The sequence below is a fragment of the Photinus pyralis genome, unplaced genomic scaffold, assembly GCF_008802855.1.
Source record: "Photinus pyralis isolate 1611_PpyrPB1 unplaced genomic scaffold, Ppyr1.3 Ppyr1.4_LG6, whole genome shotgun sequence".
Taxonomy (NCBI): Eukaryota; Metazoa; Arthropoda; class Insecta; order Coleoptera; family Lampyridae; genus Photinus; species Photinus pyralis.
In genome coordinates this window covers 29828290-29849838 of record NW_022170663.1, presented here as the reverse complement: position 1 = coordinate 29849838, position 21549 = coordinate 29828290, and the positions used below count along the sequence as shown (strand labels likewise).

General features: G+C 39.1%; 1 protein-coding gene across 1 annotated transcript; it reads left to right on the top strand.

Moving 5' to 3' along the window:
• The first annotated feature begins 4526 nt into the window (after positions 1-4526).
• LOC116173226 (anoctamin-1-like) lies at positions 4527-21488 on the top strand. The gene is made up of 10 exons (XM_031490572.1): positions 4527-4760; positions 10258-10498; positions 11218-11457; positions 11506-11651; positions 11706-11865; positions 14723-15343; positions 15391-15753; positions 15802-16054; positions 20258-20887; positions 20934-21488. Exons 2-10 carry the CDS (start codon positions 10271-10273, stop codon positions 21065-21067), a joined length of 2775 nt encoding a protein of 924 aa, XP_031346432.1. The 5' UTR covers positions 4527-4760; positions 10258-10270; the 3' UTR covers positions 21068-21488.
• The last annotated feature ends 61 nt before the right edge of the window (positions 21489-21549 follow it).

Sequence of the window (21549 nt, the reverse complement as noted above, 5' to 3'; positions counted from 1 at the left end):
GGTATTTCACTGACCTGGCCAGACCCAGTTGACGTCCTCGAAGAGCGAGTCCAGCAAGATCCGCTCTTCTTCTATTCGTGAATGAAACGACCTCGGTCTTTTCCGGGTTAACGCCATGGCTACTGCACCACCTGTCCACCTGTTCAAGAGCCCCCTGCATGAGCTCTTTCACGATGTTTGGAAACTTCCCAGTTATGACGATCGCGAGATCGTCCGCGTATCCCTGTGTATACGCCCCCCCCTCGTTCAAGGTGCGGAGGAGCCCGTCTAGTACCAGGCACCACAGCAGTGGAGACAAAACCCCACCCTGCGGACATCCTCTAGTAACCGCATGGCTCGGATCCATCTTACGATCGACCCATCAATACCAAAGCTCTCAGCAACCTCACTAATCGAATCGAACGTGGTGTTGTTAAACGCGCCCTCGATATCTAAAAACGCTCCCAGAGCTATCCCCCCGGAAGACATTCCCTTTTCCAGCCTGGTCTCCGTGGACATACCAGCCCTGTAAGCATGTAGGAACGGATGTAGTGGTCTACTAACCAGTACGCCATTCCTTATGTATGCATCCACCAGCTTCTCCACCGTTTTTAGAAGAAACGATGATAGGCTGATGGGCCTATAGTCCTTCGCCACATCATATTTAGCACGACCCGGCTTAGGTAGGTACACAACTCTTACCTTCCTCCAGCTTTCGGGGATATACCCTAAAGCCAGAGAGGCTCTGAAGATATGCAACAAGTGTAAGAGCAGCGGCTCCAGGCCCTTCTGTAGAAGAGCCGGGAATATCCCATCCGGTCCTGCACTCTTAAATGGGCTGAACGTGCTGACCGCCCATCTCAGAGATTCCTCGGTAACCACCCGGGAAGCTACCTTCCAGTTGATCGGCCTTACACCGACCCGAGTAGCTCCCTTTGATGGGTCCGAAGTTAAGTAGTCCCCAGAGCCTGGAAAGTGTGTTTCCAGGAGACATGTGGGAGCCTCACCCGCGGTAGACGTATATCTACCGCATGGAAGCCTCAGTGTCCCCACCTTTTGCCCCGGGTCCTTCAAAAGGATTTTACGAAGTTTTTGAACTTCAGGAAGACCTTCCATGTTACCACAGAAAGTTCTCCAAGATCAGTGGAAGAGAATGTGCCTGTGGTCCGAAAGCGACGGCTCATCAGACACTCTCCAATTCGTGATCATGTGAGCTATTGAAAAGGAGCCCAGCGTCAGATCAATTAATGACCTCCTGCCTCCGCGCTGTGACGAAGTTAGGGGCTGCTCCCTGATTTAAAACATTCAAATCAGTTGTTTGCAAGTACTCCAGAAGGTGGTCGCCCCTCGAGTTCGTGTCCGTGCTGCCCCACACAACATGGTGTGCGTTTGCATCACAGCCAACCACAAGAGGGAGCCCACTACTTCGACAGTACTCTATCAACTCAGCCAGCTCCTTGGTTGGTGGAGCCCCTTCTGAGTCGTACGGGAGATAGGCGGAGCAGACCACCAAGTGCCTGCCCCGTCCTCTGTCATCTTTCAGCTGAAGTCGTAGAGCTACGAGATCCCTGAAACAAAAATCAGCCATTAGATAAGACTCGATTCGTCTATCGACATAAATGCAAGTCCTCGGGTTCAGTTGGCTGTCCCTCTTATAATAAAGAGAGTCCTCCACCTGGCCCAGACCTCTTACTCGTCCCTTGTAAACCCAAGGTTCTTGTATGAGGCAATAGGCAATAATAGGTTGACGACCTATTAGACAGGTCGCCCCCTTACTGTGCTGCAAATTGCTCTGTAAGAAGGTTACTTTGTCCATCACTGATGTACTAGGTTCCCTCCTCCGTTAGCGATGCCGACGGTTCCGACCCCTGGTCGGAACCAAGAACCGCCACACGAGCCAAAAGCTCGCTGACATCTTTCTCGATCTCTTCGGGCGCGAGCAATCCCGCCGCCTCTTCGAGATCAACACTACGAGGTTGGGCCCCCTCCGTCGCAACGGAACTAGGTCCCGCTGCTTCGGTGGAGCTCTCTCCCTTACCTTGCGCAGCCGGAGCACCCGCCTTCGTCACAAAAGTGACGCGCGAGACCCCCGCGTGCGCCTGGAAGTTCTGTCGCTGGAGTGCCTGATAGGACGTCTCATCGACACCAAATGCGAGGAGAATCCTACCAGGCTCCTCCCTGCGAAAGAACGTCCTCCATAGACTCGTCCTGAAACCAGGATTTTGCCTCTGGCGGCGCTTCAAAATGGTGTCCGTGTCATCCGGGAGCCCGTACAACACAGCCATCACCTTGGTTACCCTCGGGACGTGCCTCTGAACTTTCAGCGCGCCATCCCAGGGCCGGATAAGAGGGACGGTCCTCTCCAACCAGTCCAAGGTCCACTGGTCCTCGCATTCGGCCACGATGGCACCCTGCGGATTCCAGCGGAACCCTGCCAGCCGAGGAAAGGGCCCTCCCTCCATCTGGTCTACGACTGCATTCAATGCAGCCATAATGCACCTCGACTGAGCCTCAGAGATGTCCACCTCCGGGTATGAAACCGGAACGACGGCCACCTTAAGCCCTGCCGCAGCGACTTGCCCATAAGTTCGTGGTGCACCCTTGGGTGCATCAGAACCTCTAGGCTTCTTCTCAGGCTGCTTTGAGCCAGACCCTGGAGTGCTTCCCTCTGATCTGAGACGCTTAGTCCCTGACGTCGGGTTGCCCCCCTGAGCCAACGACCCAGACGCAACCTTAGGCTTTGGCGCAGGGCCCGCTTGACCCGAGGTTTTACCCTCGAGCCGGCGCTTCCTGGCCATCGCCTTCTGTGCGCCAGTCCTATTCTTCTTGCGAATAGGAGCTGACCCACCACCAGGTCCTTGGGTAAGGCCCTGCGTTGGAGCCGTCCCCTCTTTCGAGGAGCCTGCCCCGTTACCGGACCCCTTTTGAGGGCCCGGCTTGTTGGTCCCCTCTGACGAGGAGCCCAGAAAGGTTTTGTTAGAAGATTCGTCTGGCAGTAACTGTATGTGTATATGCTTATGGCGGTAACCTCTACTTAGATTCTCCTGTGCACAGGCACCGATAAAATACCTTTATTTGTGTCACAGGTCAAAATGACTAACATCTCTGCGATATGGCACTATCTCTCGGTCGATCATCATGTATAGACCCCTTTCCGTTAGGGCCCCATTTGAAAACCACACGATCCCCTCTAATTTAGCGTGGCTTTGTAACTTTATTGAGACAGCCCCGATCAGATCCCTTTTTGTGAGGAAGGGACTGCATCTGAGGATATCCTCCGAAATTCGTCCGTGCTCAAGGCTGCTTCGATCTTTCCACTCCACAGTTAAGTGTAAGACTTTAGTCTCATAATTGCCCCCACGGACGGTCGCACTACGGTGCAAAGTCAATATACCAGTCGAAGGTTTAACCCCCACGTACAGCCAAAAACTTCTTTTGGATTATTAAAATTCCGCAGTTTACAGCTTCCGAAAGAAAGGAGCCATCGCTCTAGAGTCCGGTATCCAGAGGGGCCTCGTTGCCGACACCACCCCAGTGCCACGCAGTCCTCGCAAATTCCTTAACTTGGGGGGTTGGCCCACGACGGCGACTTCGTAAATGTCTGGAATTTATTGCGCTACAAGATAGGCAACAGGTAGGTCTTTCTCCTTAGAATGGGAATTATTTTGATTTTCTAAGTTAAAACAGTTTTTCAGGGCTGCTTCCTGTGGGTTCAATTGAAATGGAAAACTGTGCAGACCATTGATTTTAATAGCCGGGTGGAGGGGGGGGGGGATTATATTTTGTTTTTCATAGCTAAGGTGCATTTGGTTCAACGATCAGAAAAGTGTGAGAATTAATTGTAATTCTTTTCCCACAAGGACACAGTCGAGATAAAAGCACACATAAAATAACTCTGATGTATCAATGTGAAGTGTACTTGCGTCATGTTGGGACCTTTCTAGGTTTTTGGGCACGTAAACACGGACAGGTGGACAGACAAACATCATTGTACAGGACCTAACGCTAATAAGTTTTCGTTTTGGATCAGTTGATGTACCTATACCATTGTACCGCAAAACAATGGTAACTTTGCATACAATGGCTACAATCACACGCATAATTTAAAATAAAAACAGGTGAGAAGGACAATAATATTTTAAATGTACTTTTCCATTTTTGTCGGACCAAAAACTGTACAGCTGCAAGGATTTATAAGAAATCCAGTGAAAACGAGACCGGCGCGTAGTTTTGTGGGAAAACCAAACTTTCACGTCATTTTCGCGCAACCGGAGAAAATATACAATTTTAATTACTAATTAGAGTAGTCGCAGGTAGGCTGGTTTGAGAGCATGAACTCGTTTTCTTGTAACAGTTTTATAAATAATTAGTTACGTAATTTTGAACTTGGATTTTGGACTATCAACTGAGGCGGTAAACGTAAGTAAAATGCACCAATTACAATTACTGTACGTCTGGTGGTGGCTATTGGAAGATTAAAAAGAGGGAAATCTATTGTGCACGAAAGGAAGTAGGGGATTAATACTTCCTGAGTTGGTAACGTACGCATTTGACTTTTGGTAATTGTTTGGGTCGGAGGTTGGAGGGTTAGTGTGACTGCAAAGTGGTGAAAGAAAATGTGCGTATTCACCCTTCAGTAGTGTTTATGTGGTGAAAAGTATCGGCTAACAGTCCAGGTGGATAAGTGCTTCGATTATTAATCACAAGAACCTCCCTTACTTAACGTAGAAATTAGCTGCATGGTGCTCCCTTAATGCATATTGCACACATTAACAAAAATGGTATTAAACTACTTTTTTTTGTAGATATAATCAACACACGCTTTCTTAATTATCTGCAATTACACCAGTTATCCGAGCTGTATGTAGTAATTAGGCAATTATCTGTGAGAAACGGGCTTCCGTCTTGTTATCAGGCTGAGGTCACAAACGAAGGATGTGGTCGATGTATATGATTTCGTAAACAATGTACTTCAATTGAATATCCTATTAGGATTTAATTATAGCCTGTTAAACGACATATCTTTTTTATTGACCTATTTCGGGTCAGCGCAGAATTATTTTGTTATTTATCATATTAACGTGGGTTGATAAGTTACAAGTCGATAACAGTAGCACGTTCATTTAATTGCATTTTTTGTTTGTGGTGAAACACCTTGGATAAAGCTGCCGTGAAGGTTGTAGTGATAAGCTGCAAAACCACAGTTGTACATCACAATTTTGTAATTTATAATTTAGTATTGATATCATTTGCTTTGTTTTGATGAAAATAGTTTTTTTAAATAATTTATACACAGTGGTGTAGTGCCAAATTTAGCAGTGCCGGAGCTCTTAAAATGTAGGCAACCAAGGGTATCGAATACACCCCCCCCCCCAAGCAAAATTGGGGTCCAGAAAAATTTAATGGGTTTTGAAACAATTTCAGTTCGTACATTTTTGAATAAATTATTGCTCTAAAGGTGTAAGGCTTATCTAAGTCGCACATATCATTAGTTATCATCACTTATCTTATCTCCGTCTCCTATCCTGTGCCGGAGCGCCGCTCCCCTCTCACAAGCAGTGCCGGAGCAGCGCTCCGCTGCGCCCCGGCTCCACTACACCACTGTTTATACACCACTCGCTGCAATTCTGTCCACGTATTTTGTACAGGATTAAAAAATATCGTGATATTTAAATAGATATCAGATTGAAATTTTGAATTGTATAATTATTCTTCTGTTAATCATATTGGAACAGTTTTAATTTTAATTCACATTGAAATTGCTGCGACGGATTATGGGAGTACAAAAAATAGTAGGTACTTATGTACCTCGGAACTAAAAGTGTATCCTAATCCTTCCAGGTAAGCTATAAATAATTAAATTCATTAAAAAATAACAACTCTACCTTAAAGAGTATCCAAGTTGCTGTGGAGAATAATAAATAATAATAAATTGTCTTTTATTGGATAGTGCATAGAATAAATATATAACAAAAACGAAGAAATAACAAAACATAATGTTGACACCATCCAATGGGGTACTATGACCACACATCTGCTTTTCCACTTAACCCCTCCAAATTAATTAACTAAACAACAAAGTGGATGAAACTAACTACATAATAATGTGAAGTGTATGATTAACATACATATGGGACTGACGATTGAACAAAAACATCAAAAGAAAATAATAATAAAAAACATGTTTCGTGTGTTGTTTAACAACAAGATCTTTAATAGAATTCCGTTTTATGAAATGGTATAATGGAATTGTCATACTCTAGGCCAAATATTAACGCCAGAAAAAATAGTTTGTAAAATCGAAAAATCCAATTTTTTGAAAATATTTCAAAAAGCAAAAAAATTTCGAGGGATTTCTAAACGTCATCTTAGATCTTTGATTGTGCGACTTTTTTCCCATAACTAAATTTGTATCTTTTACCGTTTCTAGAATGCCCATAGTTGTCTTGCTTACCTTGGACACAGTATTATATATTGTATTGTATTGTGTGTATGAGGGTTAGGCAGTATCTCGTTTAAGCACCAAATCCTCTAAGGATTTTTCTGCTGCCCTTACTCGTTTTAGAGTAGTTTTAACCGATTGAAGAAACCAATTACTGCTCTGAGGTTTAGTTCCCCTATCTTGTGTGGATTCAACTTGTCCCTTTGCCATACTTAAACAGGCTAACATTTGTATGTGCTCTAGCTGTTTTTGTGCAGTTGTTTGCTCAACATATACGATGTCAGCAAAAAAGTTATTGGACTTAACCTCATTTTTTAAATAGAACATCCTGTATATTTTAATCTAAAAAGATAGCATATTAAAATTTTCTTTTCTACATATAATCGCAATAAATAGGGAAAAAAAATTCAAAATGATTAAAAAAGAATTAAAAAACTTAAGAGAGATTCAAATATAAAAAACAAAAAATTAAAAACTGAAATTTTTTTAATTTTTGAAAAATCTAATATCGCATTTTTTAAATTTCTTTAGTGTTATACTTTTAGAAAGCGAATTTAACATGCTCTTTTTCGAATAAAATATATAGAACGTTCCACTAAAAAAAATGAAGTTAGGTCCTATAACTTTTTTTCCTGATGCCGTACACTTATTTTAAAACAGCAGAATATTCAACAGTCATGATAAAGAAACTTGTAAGAAACAACATCTTTCTATATGTCCTTTAATAAATATAGGTTTATTCTGAGATTGGCAATTTTTTGATTTTCCTATGTAGGAACTTTTAAATTGAAATATTTTAATCAAAAAGTTTCATATTAAAAATCTCTTTTCCAAAATATAACACTACAAAAATTCCATATTGATTTAAATAGATTCAAAAGATTTAAAAAACCGAAAGATCCAAACAATTTTTTGAAATTTTCTTGTATTTATCAAATCATTTGACATTTTTAGCTTCCTAGCATGTGCTAGGTAGCTATTGCGATAGCCGTTTTTTGAACATTTCAAAATTTCATCAAATGTCGACGTTTTAGACCATTTTAAGCAACTTTTAAAGAATAAAATTTTTTTCCGTCTGTATGTACGTACGTACGTACGTACGTTGGCAATTTTCTGAGAAAACGGCTCGACGGATTTTGTTGAAATTTTGTATATATGTTTTAGGCATACCGAACAGAAAAATAACGGGCCGGATTTTTGAAAAAAAATTTTGGAGCGCCGTAACGGCATCGAACTTTTTTTTTCAAATAGCAACCTAAAATTTTTATTCTATTATTTGGAAGACCTTATTTTCCTGTGTACAACCTACAAAAAATTGGGCCGGGTTATATTATCAAAAAACGGAGAAAAAAATTGTCAAAGTCAAAAAATTGTGTTGCATATGTGCAAAACGCAACGATCTTGTTTCTGAAGCAATTTAAACGAAATTTCTATGGTAAGTCCCTTTAATAAAAGCAAACAAAATTCATGCGCAAGAATCGTGTTGCGCATGCGCAGAAATGCAATTTTCTTATTTATGGAACAATTAAAACGAAATTTGGATGGTAGGTCCTCCTAATAAAAGAAAACAAAATACATGCGCAAAAAATAGTGTTGCGCATGTGCAACATCCAACTTTCTTATTTATAGAGCAATTTTAACGAAATTTGGATGGTAGGTCCCTCTAAGAAAAGCAAACAAAATGCATGCGTAAAAATTGACGTTTTAGACCATTTTAAGCAACTTTTAAAGAATAAATTTTTCCCGTCTGTAAGTGCGTACATATGTTGGCAATTTTTGGTTTCAGCTAGGAAGCTATTCTGTCAAGAATTTGACACCTGGTTTGAGCCCTTTTTGAATATCATCCTTAGTGTATTATATTTTTTAAAAGTTACTATGCTATATTTTTAGATTATTAAATAATAAAGGACGTTCCATTTAAAAAAACAAGGTTAGGCCCAATAACTATTTTGCCTAACCACCCGAGGCGTGTGATTGTACCTAAAAACAGGTGGGGGCATGCACGATTGCCAATGTGATTGTCAGATTGTTGCAACGATTGCGGGACTGCGAATAATAATAATAATAATATGGTCTTTATTGCCTCTTTGTGTATTCACATTAATCAAAGCAATGATTTTAGGGCGAAGTTCAGCCTAGGGCTGTTCTACCACTTAACCCTAGATTCGGCCAGTTTTACAATGAACTAGTAAAGCTTCATAAGGACCAATTTACATATAAATTAATATAACATACAACGCAAATTAACGAACAACAGTGGCACAACCAATGTAACTTAATTGTAACTTTCAGTAGATGTGAGGTGTTCAAGGAGGAAACTTTTAAATTTAGTTTTACTATAGTGCATAATCTCATAAGAGTATTTATTAAAAATGTGTACGGCAACATGGGAGAATGAACGTTCACGCAATGTAGTATTAGATATTGGAGGAGTTAATCTACCCTTAAATCTCAAATTAAGGTTATGCACATCTGTTCTAAATGTCAGTCGTCGATATAAATAAGCTGGTGTTTTCATATTAATGAGAGTGTGAATCTGATTGCGGGATTGTTTTGGGTGATTGTGAGATTGCAAACGCGATTGTGGGACTGTGAGGGGGATTGCCACACCAATCAGTGGGATTGCAGACAATTTGTAACAGTATTGCGGGAAGATGTTACCCCTCGGAGGTGGCCCTCTACGATCAAACATACGGAAAGACAAACATAAATGATATAAAGCAAGAATTTCCTAATTTTTACTGTTATCAAAAAAGCTTATAATATAATATAATAATGATTAAAAAAGAATTAAAAAATTTAAGAAAGATTCAAATATAAAAAAAACAAAAAATTACAAAAATTTTGAAATTTTTTAATTTTTTGAAAAATCTAATATTACATTTTTTAAATTTCTTTAGTGTTATATCTTTGGAAAGCGAATTTAATATGCTTTTCGAATAACATACATAGAACGGTCCACTAAAAAAAATGAGGTTAGGCCCTTTTTTACCTGATCCCGTACAGTTATTTTAAAACAGCAGAATATTCAACAGTCATTATAAAGAAACTTGTAAGAAACATCTTTCTATATCTCCTTAGGTTCATTCTGAGATTGACAATTTTTTTGATTTTCCTACGTACCTTTTAAATTAAAATATTTTAATCAAAAACTGTCATATTAAAAATCTCTTTTCCAAAATATAACATTACAAAAATTCCATATTGATTCAAATAAATTCAAAAAATTTAAAAAACCGAAAGATTCCAAATTTTTTTAAACGAAATATTTAAAATTGTGTAACAAAGAAGAAAACAATAATTAACTATAACAAAAAAATTTTTTTTTGTGATTTTGTTGTATTTATCAAATCATTTGACCTTTTTTTTAATCTTTTTTGAGCCTTTTTTGAATATCATCCTTAGTGTATTATATTTTTTTTAAGTTTTAGATTATTAAATAATACAGGGCGTTTCTTAGAGTAAAAAATAAAGATAGAGGACGCATACGCTTTATTACCACGAACGTTGTGCTCATTCCGTAAAAAATTCCCCAGATTTACACTTAGTAAATTAAAATATTGTCATATACAGGATGTCCCATCATTATTTTTGGTACGTAGACTGAAATAACGTCTACAATATATTCAAGGCAATTATAAACAACTTGAATTATTATATTTAGACATTGGAAACAGTCACAATAAGGAGCAATTAACAAACACCGCATTTTGTATAAAACACGCTTACACCTCCGCACACAAACTTGGTGACTGTCGACTGGCCAGCTTCGTGGTGAAGGAAAGGCATTGAAAATGCCAGTGGCGCCCTCTAACGTTTAATCCTCTCCTTTTCAGGCTCCATTAGGAAATGGAAGATGAAGACGAATTCTTCGACACAAATTCGCTAGCATCGTACATATCCGTGGGAAAAAGAAGGCAGAAAGATAACGGATACTTGAGCCTGTCGAGGAACACCATATACCATTCGGCCGTCGACCTCGAAATGGAGAGCCTAGAACCGACCGTAACCAAAGACGATCAATACAAGGTGTCTAATAATAATAAAACGGTTACATATTCCGAGTGGAAAGATAGGGTATATTATTGAAAAAGTTTTTCGCACGTATTCTAAAATGGAAACTTTAATCTTCCTCGCTTACTTTATATAATATACCTTACTGTTCTATATTTGTATTATATAGATTTACTAATTTTTGGGGGAACTAACATTTAATTTCCTACACATTTCCAAAATATTCCCTATTTCAAATGTACCTGCACCCTTGGACAATTTTTTAAACATTTCCGACATTTTCAAATCAAAATGGTACACATCTCTGGAGAATCTTTGCTTCACTTTGGGTGTTTAAAAATGCTGTAGGATCCCTATTAAATGTGCATCAAAAATGGCCCTGACAACTATTAGCTGTAATAGGGGCTCTACTGCATTTAACGCTCTTACAAGCTAAAGGACCACACTGTACATACGTTATTGACAATTTTCATTTAATAAAGCTAGGGGAGAATGCACACAAAACTATTTATGAATTTCCCTCGGAATTTCCCACGCTTCGCATGTTTATAGTACATTTTCAGACAAGTGACAGCTCACAAATTCCTGAAAGGGGTGTGTTTCATTTTTATCGTTTAAGGGTGAAGTTTCATTATGGTTAGTACATTGTCTCCAAGCTTGACTTTTAACTGTTTGTACGTACCGCTGGGGATGCATTTCTCTAAAATTGAGGAATCACATCGGTCGTATATCTCTAAATGTATTTCTGTTTCGAAGTAAACTTAGGAGCAATTATTTTTTAGACGTGGCGGTGTTTCACCAAAAGCGATTTAGTTGTAGATTTTGTGTTGGCATACGAAGATGACGGTAACATAAGGAAGGCGGAGGTGAGGGATGTGTTCGAGAAGCGCCTGGAAGATATTGGTTTGATTCTCGAACGCGAGTCATGTCAAAAGATCAGTTTTGTCAAAATTCACGCGCCTCACGAGGTGCTGTGTACGTATGCCGAAATTCTCAAGCTGCGTATGCCGATTCGGGATGATGTAAGTACATTCCGGACGCAGCTTGTGTCGTTAACTTTAATATTTTAGAGTAGAGTACAAAAGGAGGAGCCCAATTTAATTAATTCCATGGTTAATAAAGCGCTAGATTACATGAACGTTAAGCTCGACGAGGAAAAGTTTCCACCGGAGAAATACGTATTGCAATCCGTGTTTTCCAGAGAAAAAGATTATTTGCAAGTGCTTACATGTCGGCGGCAATAAACGTACGCTAATTCGCGTTGTTGTAGGTTCGACACAAAAGCCGATCACTTCTTCACCACCTCGATACGAATTGCTGTCGTGTGGTATATTCTTGAACGAGAGAAGTTCAGTGTGGAAGAGCACGATACAGGCATTAAAAAATTAATCTCGGATAAAATATACAAGGCCGCGTATCCCTTGCATGATGTAAGTATTTTTGTCTTTTGAAAGTTTGTTTATTTTGCAATTGACCACAATCTGGATTTAACAAAGGGCTCGTTTAACGGCGTAGTTACATTTACAAAGGTCTCACTTGCATAAAATAAAATTGAACCTCTACGGCACTGGCATGAGACAATTTTTAATATGCCCAGGGCTAGCTCAGTAATAATAATAATGTCTTTTATTAAGTTACATACAGTTACATTACAGTAAATGACATATTTCAAAATTAAAGTAATGCATCTTAATGGGCGAAGTGCCAATTCTGCTCTTTCACTTAACCCAATCGTTTAATAAATTATGACAGAAAAGATTATAACACAATACACCTCGCAATACGCAATGGCTCAAATAATAACAATAATCAATAAAAAAAAACAATTAAATTAAAAAAAAATTAAGTTGAAGTGTTAATATACACTTCCTATGATGTGGAGTACTGCCATTAATTAAAATAGTTGCCGGTCAAATGTGGTCTGGCGAATTAATTTTTTTAAATTTAGAGGTATCTGATTTTTTAAGTACGTTATCAATTGCGTTATAAGTATTCGCTATACAATAACTAAAGGCGATTTAATTAACGAAACAAATCTGGAATTACTGCTAAGTTCAATTTTTTTTTTGTTCTGTACCGGGATACAATTTAAGCATTTTTATTAATTAATCTCATTTTCCCAATATTTGAGGTTATGGACGAGATTTTGAAAAACGGTTTTCACTGGCCTCTTTGGATGTTATTTGGCTACTTTTTCATAAAGAAAAAGTCATCATTCCATTTGATTTTTTTAGGATTTTGGGTTATGGTGTCAAAGCTAGCCCCCTGGCGGAGAAAGATTCAACTAAATTAACTATATTTTGGTCCATTCTTATTGCCCAAGGAATACTCTTTTCAACGATACCAAATTTGTAAAAATCGAGCAGGTTATTCCAAAAACAATTGTACGCCCCGCTCCACACCATCTTTGTTTTTGAAATAACTGAGTTTTTTTTTACGAAAATGATAGTAGATAAACTGGTTCTCTTTACAAATGTGAAAAAAAATGTAAGTTTATTATGCGAAATTTAAAGAAAATTCAATTTTAAAATGTAAAATGGCAGTTACGCCCTCTGGTGGTTATTTTTAGAACATGAAAATGTTTTCCAGCGATTCTTCATGACCATTGGTCTATAACGCTCTCCGTGTGCTAACGACAGCGTTCCGGCGTATGTTTCGTCAGCGCACGGTTCCATATTTGGAGGACCTTGCCGTCCTCATACCCATCCTCGCCTATGTTGGCAGTGGTAAGGTGACAAGCGTAAAACTTCGTGGCCGTACTCGCGCAATTGCTCATCCATCTTGTACTGCTTGGCTTGTGCAAATCGTGCTGAAACAGTGATGGCTGATGAGACAGCTGTGCATATAGTCCAAGATCTCACATAAGGTACATTTTTTTAACAATCTTGATATGTAAACACATCGCAAATGGGTTGCCTAAAAAATTAAGTCAAGACTACCCGTTAATTAAAATTAATCTAATTAATATTTCTTTCTGCTTTTATTACATGGAACACCCTTTATTTCAAGAGATCAAATGGACGTAGGGGTCTGTAGCTGAATTTTAAAGAGAAAATTACCGACACAATACAAAATTCAGTTATCTTTAATCGTTGGCCGGTAGCGGGCGTTTCACGAATGTAGTCGATTTCTTTAATGCCCCATAACTTTATTATTATTAAAAATAATTGATCTTTCTTAGGGCACTTTTTTATGTAGAATCCATCGCAATTCACAGTTTTTAATTTTTATACAGGGTGTTTGGTTTTTCATATACCAAGAACCATAAAATTTCCTAAATTTTGACGTATCACTTATTATATTTATATTAAATAGTATTTCTAATATTGCATTTTATACATTAAAATATTTTTACTGTAGACATCTAGGTTTCCATTGCGAACAAAAGATGGCAGGATTGTTTAAATGACAATTTTTCGGTTATTTGGAAATTTTTATTTTAATGTATAAAATGCAATATTGCAAATAATATTTAATATTTATTTATTTATTTATTTATTACTCCAAAATATATAGGATGGTCCATATCAAAAAATGGAGTTTAGGTCTTTTTCCCAAGAAAATTGATGCATAAATAACGATTTTGAGCGATTTTGGGCAACAGCGTGATAGAGTCCATGATGCCAAAGTTAAGTTTTGATAGTCGGAACGCATAAGCTTTCATATGGCGAAAACCCGAAGTCGATACGAGGTCTGGGAAGTAAATTATAGCGCGGAACGGTGGACAGAAGGGCGGAAAAGTGAGGACATAAGCGCTACACTTTTGTGGGTGGCGCTAAAAAGAGGTGAACACTTCGTACTTTACGTTTACGATTTGTATCTGTCGCAAGTACATATTGTGAATTCAAATGAACCGGTTTCTATTTCACCAAAGTAAAACTTGAAATTGTAATTAAGCAATAGCACTGTGTTAAATTTTCCCGTTTATTAATCAGGTTGCTAAAAAGGTTTCCCTCGTCCCATAATTTACTCTCAAACTCCTGCGTTCTTATCGAAAATTCACGCGGTATTATCGCTAGACATACTTTTGTTCACGTTCGCTATGAAGCGGTACATATATTCATTTTCGTATACCGACAAAATACAAATTTGACAAATTTTTGAAACGGCAAAAGCGATCACCTGTTACAGTGTACAATTTGTTATGGTTTAATCAACAGGTCCATTTTTACTTTCTCTTATTTTTTGCTTCTTGCAACAATTCCAGGCGTTTTTCGTGAGCTATGATTGTAAATAAATGTAGTTCAATTTTGAAAGAATGATGTTGAAATTTATTATTATTTCCAGGGCGATTTGTATACAGAGGGCTCCCAAAGACAGTTATTATTCCACGAATGGGCTTCGGTAAGCAAATGGATCAAATTTCAACCGATCGACAATGTGAAAGAATACTTCGGCGTAAAATTAGCTTTATACTTCTCCTGGTTAGGTTTTTATACACACATGCTGATTCCTGCCGCCTTTATAGGAATATGCTGCATTTTATATGGCGTTATTACGTTACCGAGCGATATACTCAGTCAGGATATTTGCAAGTCATCAGTTTTAATGTGCCCACTCTGTGATAGAAACTGTGATTATTGGCGATTATCGGATACATGCACAAATTCCAAGATTATATACGTAATTGATAATCCCGCTACGATTTTTTTCGCCGTCTTCATGTCGTTTTGGGCCGCCTTGTACTTGGAGTTGTGGAAGAGGTACAGTGCTGAGGTCACGCATCGATGGGGTCTGACCGGTTTCGATGTGCAATGCGAGCCGCCGAGACCGGAGTACCTTCGAAGGTTGGCGAAGACGAAGAAGCGCAAAGTGAATGTAGTCACGCAAGTTGCCGAGCCTGTTGTGCCTTTCTGGAGAGTAAAATTGCCAACTTTAATTTTAAGTTTTACCGTCGCCATTTTTTGGGTAATCTCGATGACGTCATCGCGTCTATTCTCACTGTGTATTTGCAGGTGTGTCTTGCTATCGGTATCGTTTTCGGAATTGTAATCTACAGAATGACTCTTCTAGCTTCGGACAAACTATACGCGGAGGATACGATTTACTACACGTACATTATGCCGGTTACCGCCGCCGTATTGAATTTGATATGCATCATGATTCTCAACTTTTTTTACACGTATTTAGCGGAACGGCTAACCGAGTTGGAGTTGCAACGTACACAGACCGAGTACGATGATAGTCTTGCCTTAAAAATTTACATGTTTCAATTTGTTAACTACTACAGTTGTATATTTTATATCGCGTTTGTGAAAGGAAAATTTGTCGGGTATCCCGCCAAGTATAACAGGATTTTCGGATACCGGCAGGAGGAGGTATAATTTTAATTGATCTCGCCTATTGGTAATCGGGGATAATTTTAGTGCAGTCCAGGCGGATGCCTACTCGAATTAACAATTCAATTGGCAATCATAATGATTGGGAAGCAAGCCTTAAATTCTGCCTTAGAGATGATTACGCCGTTCTTAAAGAAAATGTATAATTCGTTCCAAGTGAGCACGGGCATGAAGAAGCGGAGTAGTGAGGAGCACATTATTTGCTGTAATCAATGGACCGAGGATTATACGTTGTCCGATTTAGAGCCGCAGGGATTATTTAACGAGTATTTGGAAATGGGTAAGTTTGAATTGATCACCTGTCAAGTTCTCAGCCCTAAAAGTAGAGGGCCTTTTTTTTGTTAAAAGTTGCTTGTCAAAGCACTTTAGAAATTTGTGTGAAGCATCCCATAACGGATGTTACAATTTTACTTCTTCTCCTCGATCCTATCTCTGGTTAATCTTCCGATATCTTAATTAAATTGAGTGTGGTGCTTGTTATGTAATTATGTGGAACATTCGCCTGCTAACTGTCAGTCACTGATCCTCTTCTGGCCTCTTAAGGAAAGGGTAAAGGGATCAATAATAAGTCAATAATCTTTATTAAATTACGAAACGGTTCTTATTTTTTTTGCTGCGGCAAGATAACATTTGTAACACCATGGCCAACTAATAAACCAAATAATGTTGTCTTTGTTCAGTTGTTTTCTGTAAAATAATTCAATGTGTTAGAAACAAACAATTAAAAAACGCATTGGTTATAACCAATAACGCCTAACTATAGTGCCTTCACATTAACAGAAAAGTAATAAGTGAAAAACCAAACAACGCTGAAAGGCGACCAAATATATGACTATGCTAGACTTTATTATTTTATTTTATTAATTTATTTATTGTGCCTTTATTTTTGAGTGGGCTGGGTTTCAGCCAAGGCTGCTCTACAACACCAACCCACTATACATTTACAAAAATCCATGAACCCGGACTCGAACCAGGGACCTTTAGCACCACACTTCAGCTTCAACTGCACTGCGCCACATGAGCCGGCACTTATGGTCTGGTTATTGGCAGGTTCCGGTGAAAGAAGGAGACGGCTTACACGTCACCTTTTGGAAATTTTCGTTTCAAACGAATGCCGTTTGAGATGAGGAACTCACCTTCTATTTTTCAAGGTTAATAGATCGCCCACGGTCGGGAATTTGCAAAGCGAAACCGCTTGCGAGTTCCGAGCACTCCTAAAAGTGCTCGAGCGGTTTATCGCGAGCGCTTGGGAAAAGTGCTCGTGAGCGGAAAAAAACTCAAGTGCGGAAAAAGCGCTCGGGAGCGGCGCTTAATCCTTCAGCGCTTGAGGGCGGTTAAAAGCGCTCGCGAGCAAAAAAAACGCTCAGGAGCGGAAAAGAGCTCGCGATAGCGAAAAAAATGCTCATGAGCGAAAAAACCGTTCGCGGGTAGAACAAAGCGCTCGTAAACGCTCGAGTATCGAGCACCAGCGGCCGCTCCGAAAAGTGCTCGCGAGCGTTGCACTTTTTCGAGCAAACGCTCGCGATCACGTACCCAGCTTCTGCGACGATGGCTACAAATCTTACGATCATTTATAGGGGCGTTCCCCTTATCCAGCTCTTGGGGAGCGCCTGGTAGGGATTCCCCCCTTCAAGTCCCGGGACTTGGCTATGGTTCGGAAACGCACGGACGACGAAATCTGGGCGTGGTTTCTCGTTGATTGTTCCATTGATGTGGAATCGAAGTTGGCTTAGCCAGCTGATACTCTGTCACAGATCTACACATACACAGGATTGCTAACCTTATGCATTTTTTGAGAAACAAATTTAACGGTATACTTTTAAAGCGCCCTCTATTGCGGAGCAGTATAAAACATGTGTCGTTTAAAACTGTTAATATGTGACGCTTATGGATTACCGTTAGATGTCGCTGAAACAAAAATAAAGCTACAGTGACTTTATAGAGACAGTGGTGACAATAGAGTGTCTAATTTTTGATTGGTCGTTGAGATCGGCCGCCATTTTGCGTCAAATATCACGTGTTTCCGGTAATAGATATGCTCACGCGCATTCCCGCGCTTCTATAAACGTCACTGGTTGACAAACTTGAAGTACCGGTGCCATGATATTCCTACAAAAAATAGTATCATGACAGATGGCAAAATGACATTAGCGACTTCTGCAGTCAAATGCCAGAGGTAGACGATGAAATATTTGTGTTTCGATGGCCGTGAATTCAGTACCTGATTGTATTTCCGCGTGCAATTAGCATTGGAGGATAAAGGCATCGAAAAATAGCTGAAAACGAATGTGGCGGAACCTAATATGTGTGCCAATGCGGCAGCAATTGAGGATATTGTTATGTAACGCGATACCATATTCGACTGGCAGTGCAATAGCGTTAGACCATATGCAATAGCCCATCGAACAATTTCTATGAGTTGGATTCAGCGAAGAGGGTATGTTGACGAGGCAGAGTAAGACGTTCAATTGAAAGGATGGGTTTCAGAAAGCAGTTGACCATCCACTCAGGCGGAACTGTGGAAGGTGAAAGATATGATGCTGAACCCACTGATGTGTGCTCTGTGGGATGATCAAAAAGTGTTTTCAATTAGACTTAATGGTAGCGAAAATCATAATTATAAGTCTTTTGCTTAGACCAATTATTTTGTAATAAATTGATTGGAGAGGAATTTTGTGTTTTATTTAATAAGTGTAATAATCCCTTCTTCTTGATATTACTGTCTTTTCATTTACTTCACCTGCAAAGTTAGTCAAAATTTTACATTGAATAAATGTTCTTAATTCTGATATTCAGTCCAATTGTTATAAATTTTCATCTAAAAAGGAAAGATGTTCTCATAATTTGTAGGGATTTGTTTCTTAGTAGAAACAACCAAATTCATATTCATATTTACAGTTTTTATATCGCTAATTGTAATAATAAAACGTTTAGAAAATAGTCGTTCACAATGTGAACGCAACCACCGCGGCGACGCCGGTAATTTGACTGCTCCCTATGATATTGCGGTGTACGCCACACATGCCTACGTGTATTGTGTGTTGCCAACTTTTTGACGCAAAATGGCGGCCGAACTCCTATTGTCGCCACTGTCTCTATAAAGTCACTGTANTGTGATTTATAAACTTGCAGTTGCCGTTCCCGTTCGTTGTTCCCGTTGCCGCTTGCAGTTCCCGTTTCCTAACAGGCATTTATAAACTTTTTCCATTTGACAATTTTATTAAACGGTAGTTGTTGTTCTGATGACTTTTAAGGTGGTAAACAAAAAATGTTTCAAATATTCTTTTATATGTTATAGGTATTTAAGTTAATATGTAATGGACATAGATAGTGACTTATTATATGGAACCCTTGGTCTGCTCCTTTGCTCCTATATTGCCATTAAGTTGCGTAAAAAGCGCAGACAAAGGAATTTTAAGGTTCCGAACCCATTAATATAGACCGGGGGATAATGACAGATTTTCGGACGTGATTTCTTACAGTATGCCTCTTGGAGTATATTGAGGTGTGGATATTCTAACGTTAATAACACAACTATGAATGAATCACTCCGTGTTCTTCATATATCTAATATGCCGTCATTTTCTTCAGTATGCTACGAAGCTCTGGATAGGACACATAGGAAATTGTTTTGTAAATTACAGTTGTAACTGGGAATTATATATACTACCTAAATACATCTACGAGATGAAGTGAAAAACAAAGGGGCATACTGTATCAATACACGAAAATTTGTTTAACAATTTTGCAACTTCTGTTGCGTATGCCTGCACGTTTTACCATTGAATTTTACTGTCCCACTCGTTATGCCAATAGAGCATATAGATCATACGTTATCATAAACTGCATGGGAACGTAATGGCATTACTTAATTAATTAATTAATTAAGTTAATTAACTTTTATATATGAAGAACACGGAGTGATTCATTCATAGTTGTGTTATTAACGTTAGAATATCCACACCTCAATATACTCCAAGAGGCATACTGTAAGAAATCACGTCCGAAAATCTGTCATTATCCCCCGGTCTATTAGCAATCTGGTTGTATGTGTAGAATCTGTTGAACTCTGTACAGACCAGTCACAGATCCGCGGGTGATGTTGTGTCGTACAAATTTTCTTTTTTCTTTCTTGGGAAATGCTGCAAAAATTTTCTTCGACAGCGTTAAGATGACTTGATGTAGGCGATGGCCCGCTTTGGGCTTAATTTCTTTCTTTCTCTTGCACGATACGCTTCGCGAGAACTATTGGGTAGGTTCAACACCGCGTATTCCCACTATTTTCACTCATATTTATACCTACCCCATTTGATCTTACGACATCCTAAGTGCTTTATTTTTATTTTTCAACAGTTTTGTGACTTTTTATTTACCTCACCCCGAATATACATACATAAAGTAGCATTCATTATCTTATTTACTCCATTTACATCGGAAATAAAATTCTACCAGAAACAGTTGTGTAACCTCCTGTTTCTTCCAGTTTTACAATATGGATTTGTAACGATATTCGTAACGGCATTTCCGTTAGCGCCACTATTCGCGCTGATAAATAACATATTGGAAATGCGGCTGGACGCCCAGAAAATAATCAAGTACTATCGCCGGCCCGTGCCCCAACGCGTGAAAAACATCGGCATCTGGATGCCCGTGATGGACGTCTTGGGACGGATATCCGTCGTGTCGAACGCCTTTATTATCGCCTTCTCCTCGCACTTCATACCTCAACTGGTCTACTACCTTCGCAAGGGCGGCAATCGTGACATGAACGGATATTTGGACTTCAGCCTGTCCAGGTTCGACGTGCGACACTTTCTAAACGGAACTGGCCCGGAAAGAACCAATTTCAACGTGTCCGAGTGCTACTACACGGACTATAGACATTCCTCGGAGCACAACTACCATCGGCCCGTCGAATACTGGCACATTATGGCGGCGCGTCTGGCTTTCGTGGTCGTCTACCAAAATCTCGTCGGTTTCGTTATATCGGCCGTTCAATGGGTCATTCCGGACGTTCCGAAGAAGCTGAGTGATCAGATTAAGCGGGAGGAGTACCGTACAAACGAAACTATTATCAAGCACGAAACTGATCGAGCGAAAAAATTACGGAACAGTAAGTGCACTAGTGTCCGATATGGATTCATAGCGCTTTCTTTTAGGTACTCCCAATATAAATTCCATACCGGGATTATTTCCGGAAACAAATGGGGATTTGCACTTGGAAGGTCCTAGTACTGTGCATTTCCGAGGTAACCCCCGAAATTCTCTGTATCATGATGTGATCGATTCCTAATTCTTTGGGGGAGGGGAGGTTTGTTGTATTATTGTTACAATTAAGGTGCCTGTTTTATAGACTTAAGTTTTATTTATTGATCTAATTATAAGGTCTGATGATATATTTAAAAAAGTGTACTTAGTACTTCTCTTGCTTTGTGAAGTTGAATCTCAGCTTGTAGGGTTTCATTTCCCTACATTAATTTTTACCAAATCTCGTTAGTCTTTTGACCATTTTTACTCATTAAGAACGTTTAGGGGTATGCGGGTGTATGTCACACGATTGTTAATTATAGTAGTTTTACTTCTTCCATTACTTCTGTTAAATGTTTTTATAATAACATCTAATGTTTATTAAATGTTTATATTTTAAATTATTAATCAATAAATATATGTTTTGTACTTTTTTTACTAGTATTGAATAAATACTTGTCGATCAATTATTGGATTTGTCTATGAGACATAATATTTGCCTCTGGGAGCCTCAGAAGTGAAAAACGC